This window comes from Myotis yumanensis, unplaced genomic scaffold (genome assembly GCF_028538775.1).
Source record: "Myotis yumanensis isolate MYYU_CA2020_CCGP unplaced genomic scaffold, mMyoYum1.0.hap1 SCAF_3, whole genome shotgun sequence".
Taxonomy (NCBI): Eukaryota; Metazoa; Chordata; class Mammalia; order Chiroptera; family Vespertilionidae; genus Myotis; species Myotis yumanensis.
In genome coordinates this window covers 192,613,163-192,628,873 of record NW_027223754.1, presented here as the reverse complement: position 1 = coordinate 192,628,873, position 15,711 = coordinate 192,613,163, and the positions used below count along the sequence as shown (strand labels likewise).

The 15,711-nt window shown below is 41.0% G+C and overlaps 1 protein-coding gene across 4 annotated transcripts; it reads right to left on the bottom strand.

Moving 5' to 3' along the window:
- Positions 1–420: 420 nt before the first annotated feature.
- Positions 421–13,260, bottom strand: CLEC6A (C-type lectin domain containing 6A). 4 transcript variants are annotated; one of them, XM_070407907.1, is made up of 6 exons: positions 13,107–13,260; positions 12,344–12,436; positions 10,793–10,894; positions 5,242–5,393; positions 3,958–4,073; positions 421–1,406 (listed from the first exon to the last, which is right to left on the bottom strand). In XM_070407907.1, exons 1-6 carry the CDS (start codon positions 13,132–13,134, stop codon positions 1,262–1,264), a joined length of 636 nt encoding a protein of 211 aa, XP_070264008.1. In that variant the 5' UTR covers positions 13,135–13,260; the 3' UTR covers positions 421–1,261. The 4 variants fall into 4 exon arrangements, with proteins under 4 accessions (XP_070264008.1, XP_070264010.1, XP_070264007.1 ...); XM_070407909.1 differs by having other exon boundaries at positions 12,348–12,436; XM_070407906.1 differs by having other exon boundaries at positions 13,101–13,259.
- Positions 13,261–15,711: the final 2,451 nt, after the last annotated feature.

Below are 15,711 nucleotides of genomic sequence, written 5' to 3'. Positions count from 1 at the left end.
TCTTCTGTGAAATGCTTTTTAAATATCTTGCCCAATTTTTTGTATTTCTAATTCATTTGTGACCATTTTATGTTCTTTGTATTAATACTGTGTTAGTTACAAATATTTGAAATATCTTATTTTGGTTCTAATTTTTAAATTTTGATAGTGTTTTAATGAACACAAGTTCATAATTTTAATGTAGAAGAATAAATTACTTCCTTTCTTGGTACACATATTTTGTATCTTTTTAAAGAAATTCTGCTATGGTCGCCAACCTATAACATAGCCCTCAGTGCCCGGCTGGTGTGGCTCAGTGGTTGAGCATTGACCTATGAACCAAGAAGTTGCAGTTTGATTCTTGGTCAGGGCACATGCCTGACTTGCTGGCTCAATCCTGAGCAAAGGGGGCGGGGGGGGGGGGGGGGGCGGCGGCGGGGAGAGAGCAGAAGACAGCTGATCAATGATTCTCTCTCATCGTTGATGTTTGTAACTCTCTCTCCCTCTCTCTCTTCCTCTCTGAAATCAATAAAAATATTAAAAAATAAAAATAAAAGTCTAAAAAAAAAGGATAGCCCTCAGTGATTTTCATCCTGAGCTTGTCATGCCTTTGGGTATTCCACTTCTGTAGTATATCAGTTTGGTCTATGTGACCATTGGACTGCACCAGAAGTTAAAGTGTTTGACTTCTGAGGCCAGATCATAAAAGACATTGCTACTTTCACTTGCTCTCTTGGAGTACTTCCTCTGGGGAAAGCCAATCATCATCTCGTGAGAACACTCAAGAAACCCTACGGAGAGTTCTCTATGGTGAGGATGGGAGGCCTTCTCACAAAAACCAGTACCAAGTTGCCAGCCATGTGAGTGAGACATCGAGGAAGTAGACTCTTCAGCTCTTGCCAGGCTTCCACATGATGGCAGTCACAGTTACTATTTTGACCCAAAGAATTTCTCTATGTTTTGAGGAAAGTCCTTCTTAATTTTCAATAGTTACCTCATTATGAGTCTTCAGATAGACAAAATAATACCATCTCTTGCCCAAGGAATGTGGGTGAAAAGAAGTATGAAAAAAGTAAAGAATGCATAACAAATTTTTAAAAACGGAAGGGTTCACCCTATTATTAGTGGAAAAGAAGAAACTATAAGAGGGATGACTCAAGGAAGTAAGGCGTCTGGATATTTCCATAAACCTCTATGATAAGAATTACACATAAATTATAAGAGGAAATTATCATTTTAAGATAGGTCTCCATTTTAAATGTGACAATGAATAAAGTTCCACTCATAGATAAACCTTCTTCATCTCACATATTGAATTTCTTTTAGAATCACAGAAAACATCATTCCAGGCCCATCCTCCAGGATTCCAGAAAACTATTGAAGCACATTCCTCTGCAGAGAAATTGGGCTCACCCTGGTGCCATAATCTAAAGAGAAACAAAGGATAAAAACACGTCAGTGAATGCACAGTGATTAATTAGAAAGTATATAGAGTTGGGATTTGAAGAGAATGGGGTTCAGGGTGAAAGAACACTCCAATGATTGCTCTCCTCATACTGCCTTCCTCAAAACCCCCAAGTGTAAACATACACTTTTATAATTGCTCCTCTAACATTCCCCTGGCAAATTTTTATGTAACAGAGTAAACTTGACCTTGTCCCTAAAATCTGATCTTCACTTTTTTCTCTGTAAAGAGCCCTTATCCTGATCTGGGTTGTTAAACAATTCGTGTCTTGGTAGCATAATAAAGAGGTTGCCTCCTTAATTTGTGTACTCTTATCACCTTCCTAAATACCTGTATTCTCATGGAGCTTGAGTCTGGTCATAAGAAGTTACCCTGCCTACAAGGAATATAATCTGTAGTAAGGGTGACAAGGTTTGGATGGGGGTGGGCGGGTAGGACTTTGTTTTTGGAATTAAGAGACATGGTTTCCTCCTGACCCATTTTGATCTTAAGCAAGTAATTTATTCTCTTCAGGTATTTGATTTGTCACCTATAAAAATAGGAATCATAGGCAGATCCCCAAATAGCTTATAAAAGTATGTGAACATCGCATGCAATAATGTATAATTAAATTCTGGATTTATTTCAAAGCCACAAATAAATAGTATCTACACTAATAAAAGAGAAAAATGGTAATTGGCGTACGACAGCTACCCTTCCCATTGGCTAATTAGCGAGATATGCAAATTAATCACCAGCCAAGATGGCGGTTAACTGTCAACAAAGATGGCGGTTAATTTGCATATGTAGGCACAATGCAGGAAGGCAAAAGGGAAAGCACAGAAGAAGCCCCCTGGCACTGACAGTGATCGGAAACCCAGGGGGGAGCTAAGAGCCGGGGGACAGGGCAAAGGCGGCCCCCAGGGCCGCCTTTGCCCTGCCCCCCAGCCATGATCGGAGAATCCTGGCCTTTGCCGCACTGGCCAGTGATAGTGGGAAGTAGGGGTGGAGCCAGCGATGGGAGCTGGGCAGGGGCGGAGCCCGCGATCCTGGGGTGGCTGCAGCTGTCGGGTTGCCGCTGCCCGGAGCCCACTATCAGGGAGCGGTTGAGCTGGGTGGTGGGGGCGGCTGCAGCTGGGGGTCCCCGCTGCCCGGGCCCAACACCTCAGCCAGAGGCGTAAGGCCCGGGCAGGGGCGGAGTCCACGATCGGGGGGCAGCTGCAGCTTGGGGGGTCCCCTGCCCGGGCCTAACGCCTCGGCCAGAGGCCTTAGGCCCGGGCAGGGGCGGAGCCCACGATTGGGGGAGGCTGCAGCTGCGGGCTGAGGCTGCATGGGCGGCGTGAGCGATCGTAGGGAGCTGGGGGTCCCCTGCCCACCCTGATCTGGGACACCCTTCAGGGCAAGCCAGCTGGCTCCCACCCGTGCACCAGGCTTCTATCCTATATAATAAAAGGGTAATATGCACATGCAATTTTTTTTCCCAAATATATTTTATTGATTTTTTACAGAGAGGAAGGGAGAGGGATAGAGAGTTAGAAACATCGATGAGAGTGAAACTTCGATCAGCTGCCTCCTGCACACCCCCTACTGGGGATGTGTACGCAACCAGAGTACATGCCCTTGACGAGAATCGAACCTGGGACCCTTCAGTCCGCAGGCCGATGCTCTATCCACTGAGCCAAACCCGTTAGGGCGGTAATGTGCAAATTGACCCTAACAGCAGAACTACTGGGAATGACTGGTCACTATGATACACACTGACCGCCAGGGGGCAGATGCTCAATACAGGAGCTGCCCCCTGGTAGTCAGTGCACTCCCACAGGGGGAGCTCTGCTCAGCCACAAGCCAGGCTGAAGGAATCACATTGGCGATGGTGGGAGCCTCTCCTGCCTCCTCAGCAGCTCTGTGGATGTTCAACTGCAGCTTCGCCCGCTAGCAAGTGGACATCCCCAAAGGGATGTATCACTGCCAGCTTAGGCACAATCCCCTGGGGAGCAGGCCTAAGCCAGCAGGTGGACATCCCCTGAGGGGTCCCAGACTGCGAGAGGGCACAGGCTGGGCTGAGGGATCCCCGAGTGCACAAACTTTTGTGCACCGGGCCTCTAGTTATTATATAATTATCCTCCTAGAATTGAACACAGTTCTCACACTTGTATTTTAAGTCTTATTAATTGAAGTAAAGTGTAATTGAAGTGTCTACACAACTTTAGAGGTAGCAAATTGTAATGAATAAGAGAACCATCTTTGGAGTTACACATGGAGTTGAGGCCCTGTTTCTCATCTTACTTCTTATTGACTTCAGGGAAGTTAATTCACTTTTCATCAGTAAAATGAGTTCTAAAAAAGTTTTCATAAAGTTTAAGTGTGACAATGCATGCATTTAATAATTGTGCATGTAAGAGCTTAATAATTGTTAGAATCTGTTATCATCAATATAATTATCAGTATTAGCATTAACAGTCACTGCCAACAAAATTGCCCCACATTTTTATGTAAACAAAGCCCATGGTTCATTAATGTGAGTCTCTACTCACCTGACATTTTCTGTGTAAGGTGTCTGATCAATCCATTGCCAATTGCCATTCCCTTGTGGATCTGAGAGTCCCAGAAAATAAGAAAATGATTCATTCAGCTGCTGAACAATGAAATTCTGCATAAAGAAAAAGAAGCCATAGACTGAAATTCCCAAATTGAATAGAGTAAGAGTTCTTTAGAGATTTAAAGAGAAAATAAAATGCCAGCTGTGAGGAACAGTGTCAAGACAGCTCATTGGACAAGAAAACAGACCCAAAACACCAACATCATTACAAGAAGGAGGGAGTTATAACTCATGAATTTCCATCACAATTTTTTTTTCTTCACCAAGTGGCAGAATTCTTTTAAAATGTATGTCAATTTTTGCACTTCCAACCATTTTTAAAATTGTATATGTTCAGATGTATTCTAGCTTATTTCTCATTGTTTATCAATGAAATTGCATTTGAGTTATCAAAATTCAAATTTCTCTTCTCTTCTAAGTAGTAATTCTCTAGTAGTTAATTACTTTTAAAAGTTAAACATAAAGGAGTGCTTATTATATTTATAACAGTAGTGATGATTTCTTAAAAAAAAACAACTATTAGTCTCATTTTTCCATCTGGGCCTCTGTATCACCTTCTTAATCTATCAGAATTGTTTTCTGGTTGAGATTAGGTGCAATTAATTTTGAATTAAGTTTTTAAAATCTATCTTTATTATTGAAAGTATTACAGATGTCCCCCTTTTTTCCCCATTGACTCCCCTCCTCCCCACCCTCAGCTCCTCCCCAGGCCTTCACCAGCACTATTGTGTGTGTCCATGGGTTATGCATATATGCATATAAATTCTTTGGTTAATCTCTCCCGCTCCCCTTCCTCCCCTCTGAGAATCATCAGTCTGTTGCATGCTTCCTTATTTCCAGATCTATTTTCTTTGTCAGTTTATTTTGTTCATTAGATTCCATTTATAAGTAAGATCGTGTGATATTTGTCTTTCTCTGACTGGCTTATTTCATTTGGCATAATACTCTCCAGGTCCCTCCATGCAGCCCCCTTGGGCTGTTTCAGATCTTAGCTATTGTAAATTGCACTTCTATGAACATAGAGGTGCACAAATTCGTTCTGATTGGTGTTTCAAGTTTCTTAGGATATATTCCTAGAATTGTAGAGATCTTTTTACAACAATGTTAATATAGTTAACTATTGAACTGTACACTTAAAAACAGCTAAGATGATAAATTTTATTTTTAATTAAATTTACTTTATTTAAATGAAAATGACAAATAAAGAAAACAAAAGTACCTGCTCTGCTTTTGTGTTGAGTACCACCAAATGAGCCCCCATCCGAACACAGTTCTGCTGACTCTTAGACCAAAAATTACCTTCTTTAGAAATGAAGTAGCAGCTGGAACCAAAAGATTTCCAAGTACTTGGGCAACATCCCCAGACTTTTTCTATGTTGAATGAAATAGAAGAGTGAGTGCAAGATGAGACAAATAAGATCAAAGAGGTAAATTCCATATATGTGAAATCTGAGGTTGTTTTCTAGAGATGGGCTTCTTAAGTCATGTATTTGTTGTTCCCTAAATTATATAATTTGGGGCCATAGGACTGCTTTTAAATAAACATTTTTTCACATTAAGTCCTCAATATTTACCAAGGTTTACCTGCAGAATTTATCTGGAATTTTTGCAAAAAAATCACTATAAAATTTTTTCTGTTCTTTATATCCCTTATACATTAGATGCACCAAGTTCTATCAGGGTTACAAATTACTAATAAAGGTGTATCTCAAATGCCAATTCTACTTAATAATCTTGGGCAAGCCACAAGTCTCAAGTCTCAAGTTTTTAAAATGGAAATGATAATTATTCACAGGGTGATTATGAAAATTAGAATTATGCCTTATTCAAATTCTGACTCCACCATTTATTATGTATGCCTTTGGGCAAATTACATAACCTCCATGAGCTTTAGTTATTTTGTCTTTAAAGTGTAAATAAAAACAGTACCAAACCCAAAGGGAAACTTAATCACATAATATGTGCAAAGCACTTTAAAAGATGCTTATCATGGAATAATTGCTCATAAATATTACCTATTACTAATTTTTACACAGCATCAAACTTATAAGAGTTTTAAAAATGATCACTTCTCTCTCCTTTCCCCTTAGAAACACCAATTTGCCATTATCCTAGAATTAAACATTTCTAGCTAACCAATACAGATCCACTGACATGTTTTGATCATATATGTATATTTACATGTTTATATACAATTTTAGCACATATATATGTATACCTGAATAATAGGTTGTTTTGATTTGTTGAATTTTAAATCTTTTAAAAAGTATAATATATGTGGTCTTCTTGGCTTCATTTTTTTATTCCACATTGCTAAGATTCATTCATGTTGTTATATATAGCTCGATGTTATTCCTTTTAAATGTTATTGCATTAAAATTTATATATTAAATGATGAGAAACAATCTATAGAATTATTTTTCCTTTTATAATATTATAATATGAATAAAATAAACAGACCATATCTATATCATTTTACTATTAGCCACTTTTGGAAATTTATCTTAATTATGCTTTCTGTTCATTATTAAATACTAAAGGCCCGGTGCACGAAATTCGTGCATGGGTGGGGTCCCTAGGCCTGGACAGCAATCAGAGCCAATCAGATTCCCTGCCTCCCCACCTCCTCCTTCCCTCGCTGCCCGTGTCTGCCACCACCAACCCCCAGTTCCCCGTCCCAGCCTAGGGCCCAGCCCTGATTGAGTGATCAGGACCTGCTGGCCAGGGGGGGAGGGGCCAACAGCCACCGCGGCAGGTGGGCAGTGGGCCAATAGGAGCCTGCCAGCTGGGGGGAGGGAAGGAGAGAGGGACCCAGGAGGTTGGCTGCCGGCCCCAAGGAGGGAGCCGGCCCTCGGCCCCCCCTGGGAAAGGGGCCACATCCGCTGCCACCCACCCCTGGTTCTCCAGCCCAGCCCAGGGGCCTACCAGCAGGTGGGAGGGACTGGGAGGTTGGCTGGCAGGCTCCTGCATTGAGTGTCTTCCTTCTGATGGTCAGTGCACATCATAGTAACCGGTAGTTCCATTGTTAATGGTCGCTTAGGCTTTTATATATATAGATTGTTTTTCATAATACTCCTTAAAGTATGTATTAACAATATGTCTAATTTGGTGGACTGTTTTGATGGTGGGAATTGGCTTTGTCAGTTAAGTTATGTATGGAAGCATTTTACATAAGTTAAATATGCTAAATCTCCAGCTCCAAGGTTGATAAAACTATTTAAAGCTGTGATGAAAGGAAGCATTTGTCAAAAAGATATATGGGCATTAATAATGTTTTATTTTTCCAATTTTGCTTTGTAATTATAAAAAGAAGTGAATTTAATAGTCATTTGATAAAACTCATAAAATCTTCTTTTTGGTGTAATTCTCAGAAATTGAGAAAGTGAATCACTATTGACTAAGAAAAAAAACAAACCTTTTGTAAATTATTCTATTTATTATTCTTTATATTTAACAACATTGAAAAATTACCTAAACAAATTCTCGTGAACAGATTATTATAAATAATTTTTGATACTAGATCACTATATTTTTAGCAAAAAACTAAAAAATTGGGTGTCATTCTAACAGAACACTTTCTATTCTATTAAATTATTTAGATAAGCAAGATTTATCATATTGTGTCACTAAAGTGAAAAATAAGAAAGGAGTTGATGTTGAATTCTACCTCACTCTAGTAGTAATATTATTCAATAGTAAGTATATCTGATTGCATTTTTTAAAGTCCATGTGTCTCCTTAAAATACTAAAGGCCTGGTGCACGAAATTCATGCATGGGTAGGGTTCTTAGGCCTGGCTGGCGATCAGGGCCAATCAGGGCCTTCTGGGTGCTGGCCAAGGCCTCCTCCCTTCCCTGGCTTCCAGTTGCCGGCTGGGCCTTCCTTCATTCTGTGCCACCCCCTGATGGTCAGCACACGTTATAGCGAGTGATAGAAATCCCAGTCTCCTGGTCGAACTCCCACGGGGACACTTTGCATATTAGCCTTTTATATATATACTAGAGGCTCAATGCACAAAATTCGTGCATGGGGGGGGGGGGTCCCCACAGCCCAGCCTGCACCCTCTCCAATCCGCGACCCCTTGGAGGATGTCCAACTGCCAGTTTAGGCCCAATCCCCATAAACCGGCAGTTGAACATCCCTCTCAAAATCCTGGACTGCTGGCTCCTAATTGCTCACCTGCCTGCTTGCTTGGTTGCCCCTAACTTCCCCCTGCCCCTGCCAGCCTGATTGCTCCTCACTGCCTCTGTGTGCCGGCCTGATCACCCCTAACTGTCCCTACTGCCAGCCAGGTCACCCCCAACTGACCCCTCCCAGCAGGCCTGGTTGCTCCTAACTGCCTTGTCCCCCGCTGGCCTGTTCACCCCCAACTGCCCCCCAGCCAGTCTAGTCACCCTTCACTGCCCCCGCCTGCCAGCCTAATCACCCCCAACTGGCCCCCCCTGCCGGCCTGGTTGCCCCCACTGCACACCCCTGCTGACCTGGTCGCCCATAACTGCCCCCCCCCCCCCCCACCGGCATGGTCGCCTCACGCAGCCTGCTGCTTGGTTGTTTGGTCGCCACCTCACTAACCCCGCTGCTGACCTGGTCATAGGCAGCCATCTTTGTGAGGTTGTGATGGTCAATTTGCATATTACCTCCTTTTTTAAATTTTGTTTTATTGCTTACGGTATTACAAAGAGTATTAGATATGTCTCCTCCCCCCCGCCCCCGCCCCTTGACCTTCCCCCGGCCTCCACTACCCCCCAGTGTCTTCTGTCCATTCGTTATGCTTATATGCATGCATATAAGTCCTTCGGTTGATCCTTAAACCACCCCCCCACGCCGTCCCAACCCTCCCCGGCCTTCCCGCTGTAGTTTGACAGTCTGTTCGATGCTGCTCTGCCTCTGTATCTATTTTTGTTCACAGTTTATAATGGTCTTTATTATCCATAAATTAATGAGATCTTGTGGTATTTTTCTTTCATTGACTGGCTTATTTCACTTAGCATAATGCTCTCCAGGTCCATCCATGCTGTTGCAAATGGTAAGAATTCCTTCTTTTTTACAGCAGCTTAGTATTCCATCATGTAGATGTACCACAGTTTTCTAATCCATTCATCTGCTGATGGGCATTTAGGCTGTTTCCAGATCTTGGCTATGGTAAATTTTGCTGCTATGAACATATGGGTGCATATATCCTTTCTGATCGGTGTTTCTGGTTTCTTAGGATATATTCCTAGAAGTGAGATCACTGGGTCAAATGGGAGTTCCATTTTTAACTTTTTGAGGAAACTCCATACTGTCTTCCATAGTGGCTGCACCAGTCTGCATTCCCACCAGCAGTGCATGAGGGTTCCTTTTTCTCCACATCCTCGCCAGCACTTGTCGTTTGTGGATTTGTTGATGATAGCCATTCTGACAGGTGTAAGATGGTACCTCATTGTTTTGATTTGCATCTCTCAGATGATTAGTGACTTGGAGCATGTTTTCATATGTCTCTTGGCTTTCTGAATGTCCTCTTTTGAAAAGTGTCAATTTAGGTCCTTTGCCCATTTTTTGATTGGATTGTTTATCTTCTTTTTGTTAAGTTGTATGAGTTCCCTATAAATGTTGGAGATTAAACCCTTATTGGTGATAACATTGGCAAATATGTTCTCCCTTGCAGTGGGCTTTCTTGTTGTTTTGTTGATGGTTTCTTTTGCTGTGCAGAAGCTTTTTATATTGATGTAGTCCCATTTGTTTATTTTCTCTTTAGTTTCCAATGCTCTAGGAGCTGTATCGGTGAAGAAATTGCTTCGGCATATGTCTGAGATTTTGTTGTCTTTGGATTCCTCTAGTATTTTTATGGTTTCCCTTCTTACATTTAAGTCCTTTATCCATTTTGAGTTTATTTTTGTGTATTTGCATATTACCTCTTTATTATATGGAACTAGTGGCCTGGTGCACAAAATTTGTGCACTTGGGGAGGGGGGTCCCCCAGCCTGGCCTGTGCCCTGTCACAGTGCAGGTGCCCCAAGATAGATTGTTCCAAAGAGGCAGGCCCCGCCCTCCCATCTGGGGCTCCTCGATGGATTGCCCCAAAGACATAGGCTGGAGCTGGGGGTCCTGCCTCCTTCATGCCGCGCGGAGCCAGGAGGTGGGACCCCCAGGACCACCAGGCAGGCATTGCCACATGGAGCCAGGACCCCCAGTCAGGCCTCACCGCATGGAGCCGGGGGATCCCCAGGCAGGCCTCGCCAGACCCCAGGCAGGCCTTGCCAAGTGGAGGCGGGACTCCCAGGCAGGCTCTGTGCCGAGCATGCAGCATCTAGCCCAGCCCCGTCCACCTGCGCGTGCCTGCTATACGCGCAGCCATCTTCTGATGGTGTGAGGGCATCACGGCATGACAGCCACCTAGGCTTTTATTAGTAAGGATAGACTAGAGGCCTGGTGCATGAAATTTGTGCATGGGGGCATCCCTGAGCCTGGCCTGCACCCTCTCGCAATCCGGGACCCCTCAGGGAATGTCCAACTGGTGGTTTAGGCCCGATGTAAGATCAGGCCTAAACCAGCAGTCAGACATCCCTCTTGCAATCTGGGAATGCTGGCTCCTAACTACTAGCCTGCCTGCCTGCCTGATAGCCCCTAACCACTCTACCTGCTTACCTCATTGCTCCTAACCACTGAGCCAAACCAACTAGGGTGAGATATCCATTTTTTAAAAAATAGAATAAACCAATCTTTAGCTCACCCCTGACCTCTCTTTCTCTGAGAAAAGAGAAAGTCTGGTTAAGAATTGCAACATCTTACCTGTCACCCTTGTCCCTTCATTGAAGCAGGTTAGACTTGGATGATATGTATGTAATTCAGACAGCCTTCTGTCAGTGTTTGTATATGTAATATGATAAGTCGCTGTGGAGGAAGAAGGAGGATTAGTATCCATCGATTCTTTTGCTACAAAACCTTATGCTCTATAAATCTATGCCAAGCAGGCTTTCCTCCAACTGTAACCATTTCCTTCTCTCTATTCAAACACAATAAAGACTGTGTTCAATTACTCCTTGCCTCTATTCATTTGTTTGTGTATAAGTCTGTACTTTTTTGTTGTTGCTCTTTCCCCATTGAAATTTAAGTTCTATATTCTAGGACAGAGATTTTTCTTTCTACATATATTAATCGCAAACACCTAGAACAGAGACTGTCAAAAATAATCCATACCTATCCGTTGATATACTGTCTGCTTCTTCTTAATTTTCATAATCATGAAGCAAGAATGCAGATTATTTTTACATTTTCTAAAAGTTCTGACTGTTAGTAGCTACAGATAAACATATGAGGTAAATAGAAACCAATGGGAGCCTTTAAACATTTAGAAACATTTTAAATGTCTCAAATAAACATTACCTTTTATGTTCAAGGGTGTGCACAGGGAGAAAGACCTGTTCTCTCTTGGGTTCTGAATTGATTCTTCACTCATTTCTGTGTTAGCCTTCTACTACTAAAGCTCACTACTTTCCCACCATTCTCCTAGCTTATGCCTTGGGGTCCTTAATATCTGCTTCCTCTTGATTAATAAAATAACTGTTCTTAAATGCTCTTCCTCTTGCACTTGACCATGAAAAATGAAACAGATTCTAACTTTTTGATAATTATTTGTATCTGTGTTTTAGTAAAAACCAAGACATTTACTTGTATCTTGAGGGAACATCAAACATGGCCCATCTGGCATATGAAATCACTTTCACTTCCTTCCAGACTATTTTATAACTATTTTTAATTGCCTTAGCAGAGAATGGAGAACAAAATTGTAGATTAGAGAGAACAAAGTGTTGCAGCTTTCTCACAAAATGTACTTGAAATATTTATTTGGAAGCAAATGGAACAGAAAAGAAATATTTTATTCCCTTACATCCTCAATATTTCACTTGAATATTTATTCTCCTTATATTGGAAAAGACTCTCACAAGAAAATCAAAGAAGATATTCTAAAGGATTATGATTATAAAAGCAATTATAGTTGCATTCTCAATAGTGGGCTTTTGTGAGTAGAGAATATGTGATCACTAGTGAACCATGTAGTGAAAAATGATGTCTTTGACTACAATTAACATCCATCCATATGAGAGGTCATGATTGAGAATATACTAATAAAACCAGGTGGAATATATCTGGAAGCAGAATCAGTTATCAAAATATGAAGAAAAGGGAGAAAAGAGAGGGAGGGAAAGGAGGAGAAAGAGGAAGAGGAGGAGGGGAAATCAACAAAAGCATTGCATTCCAAGTAACAGTTGACATATTAATAGTGTATAGAACTTGACAGGGAAAGAAATCACAAGAGTGTCACCTCAGTGAAGAGCTTACCCACACAACTCACGATGAAACAAGCACTGAGGAATGCTATGGAAACCACAGCAACAGACCAGATCTTCACAGGGGACCACCATACTGGCTTTTCTGTCAGAGAGGCAAGACAAATGCAGTTACCATGGAGCCAAGAAGCCAGAGTTCCTAAGAAACTTAGAACAATGAAGAAACTAGGTGAAGAATCTCATATTAGTTAAAAACCTAAAAGAAGGAGAGAGCTTAAAAACTCCCTCAGATGGTGATGGAAGGAGACTTAACTTTGGGTGGTAAACACACAATATAATATACAGATGATGTATTGAAGAATTGTATACCTGAAACTGACATAATTTTATTAACCAATGTCAATCCAATAAATTCAATAAAATGTTTAAATAAAGAAACTCTCTCAGAATAAATAACCAGGTAGTAGCTCTGAAGTCCTAAACAATTGAGGAAAAAGTCATCCTCAATCAACTGTATTTTCTACTTTTCTTTTCTTTCTTCTTAAATATTATATTCACCATGGATTCCCCATCTTTCTTAATCCATCATTTTTGTCTCCTCCTTCTCATACCACTGTATTAATATTTGTTTACTCATTCTTACAAGTACATCTGGCTCTGAGGAATTAGTCTTTCTTCTAACTTCTCTTGATTGCTATGGTAGTCCAATCTGTATCCCTTCGATCTGTCCATTGTCTGTCTCTTCTCTCCAGATAACTCATCATCTCATATACTTCTTTCTCTCTGGAATTAAGAGAAGGAATGCTCACCTCTACCTTGAGGTTGCCCTTGTAGCACCATCATGTGGACTCCCTGTGTTCAGAAGGCCCAGGAGCCTCTTGTGTGTCTTTTTCTCTGAAAATGCTACCCAGAGCTTTGGCTTTATTCAAATAGGTCAGAGATGAGACAAACAACTAAACACTCTGATGAGGCTAAGAGACTTCCAGTACAAAGTATGCCTCAAAAGAAGAAGTTGTGGTTTAGACTAAAAAAAAAAAAGAAAAAGAAACTCCATCAGAATAAATAACCAAATGACTAAATAAACTTCAGTCTTTTAGTTTAGACTAAAGTTTCCAGTGATTTTAAAATATCATGAAAAATAAGAGGAAATTGAGAAACACATCTAAAACAGCTCATGAAAACTTTGACACGAATGTTGAGATCACTTGTTCAGTTTCTGACATGAAATTTCTCCCTGATTCCTATTTATTCTGGCATGCAAAATAGAAAATTTTATATATCCTAAAAGAAATGTATTAAATTAATTAGGTGTATGTCTAATTAATTTAAGTGCTCCCTAGCCAATCTTTACATTGGATTTTATGTAAGGCTTAATCCATGTGTTGAACAGTGTCCTAGGAAGTGAGCAAAAGTCTGATTGAATAGATATGGCTTAAAAATATGTTAATATTTTTACTTAAAGATCCATGGACATTGTTCAGGAATGTGATTGTAAAATAGAAGGTTCTGGAATTTATCTACAAAAGTAATTAAACATTCTTAATGAATCAAGACTGGTACTGAGCAAAGATTAGTAATGTCTTTTATTTTTATTTATTGATTTGAGAGAGAGAGGGAATGAGGGACAGAGAGAGAGAGAGAGAGAGGGAAGGATCAATTTGTTGTTCCACTTACTTATGCATTCATTGGTTGATTCTTGTATGTGTCCTGACTAGGAATCGAAACCACAACTTTGGCATATTGGGACAATGCTCTAACCAACTCAGCCAGGGCTAGAGTAATCCTATATAATAAAACCCTAATATGCAAATAGACCAAACGGCAGAACGACCAGCAGAACGACTGGTCTCTATGACAAGCACTGACCACCAGGGGGGCAGCGGGTGGTGCCAGGCCCCCAGCCAAGGCAGGTGCCAGGAGGGGCTCCTGATCGCCCCACCTGTCAGTCACCCCACAGATGGCCTTGATCACTGGCCAGGCCTAGGGACCTTGCCCTATATATTGGGAACAGTCTCTTAGATTTAAAAATTAAAACCTGGCAAGGCTACTCTAACATGAAAAAACAGGATGATGCAGCAATGACATGCATGAACTCTGGCTTGAACATTTTGTGCTCAGTCCTGATTCTGACACTTAAAACTGTGTGACAAAGCCAATTACTTAACTTCTCTCTGCTTCAGGTTTTCCACCCATAAGATGGGGAAGTGCTACTACTACCTGAGATGGATCATGTTATGTACTACTTTTTATAATCAGGGCAAAAAAATGCAGCTGCCCATACAACAGCAAGATGCCTTTCACCTGTATGAAAAGTATGGTCACTGGTGCATGCAGCGTCCCGGATTGTGAGAAGTATGTCCGACTGCTGGTTTAGGCCTAACTTCCCCCAAGGGGTCCCAGATTGCAAGAGGATGCAATCCAGGCTGGGGGACACCTCATCCCCCCAGCCTGCCCCCCACAAATTTCATGCACCAGGCCTCTAGTATCTTATAATCTCTCTGATTAGGTAAAGGAAAGCTTGATGTAGTATAACATTAGAGGCAGGCTTCATGAATTCCTTGTCATTTCTCAAGGGCTTGAGGATCCCTCCTTCTTAAGATAAAGTCTCTGGAATATCTATCAACATCAAAAATACCTCCACATTCTCAAATGAGAATCTTGAATACAAGAAAAATCTACTATGGATAAATGAATATTAAACTCAACAAGCTTTTTAAGTAGATAGTTATGGCTAATCATGAAATAGACACTGAGGACAGATTTAAAAACCCAGAAAATTATTCCCAAGTTGGTTTGAGATGCAACAGGTCATTCATAAAGGGAGAAGAAGAAGTGATTATAAAATATCGCAATCTGTTTCCAGTTCCCCTCAAAGATGAAAAAGTACAACCCGCAGATTGAGTCACTTGTTGTTCCAGGAAAAAGAAAACATTCTCCATAGCTATACACAGAAAAATCAAGTTAAAGACCTCTTTGCTTCCTTGATCATCTCCAATATAGGCTCTCCTAATCACATAATTGTCTTAACCTTTGGCAACCCTGTGTTCCATTATCTTTGCTTTTTTCCATTCCTCTGTTCCATATACATTTCGATATTGCTACTGGCAAGCCTTTGAATGGTAGTAGCAAAGTCATAAAGGAGCAATACACCAAATAAAATAAAACAAAAATTGATAGGGAGAATGGCAAATTGGAGCAAAAGCTGAAATGTGGACAGGTTCAGGTCAAATGTGCAAACAATTTTATAATATTTTAGTTTGGCCAGGGACTAATGCAAAACTAGCGATGGAGGAGATAATAACTAGTATTGATTGAATATCAAATCATATACTTTTAGACAAAGTGAATATTCTTCTGTTTTGGCTTAAACTCTTTTTTAAAAGGCATGATTGGTGAACCAACAATTAGGACAAATCCCTT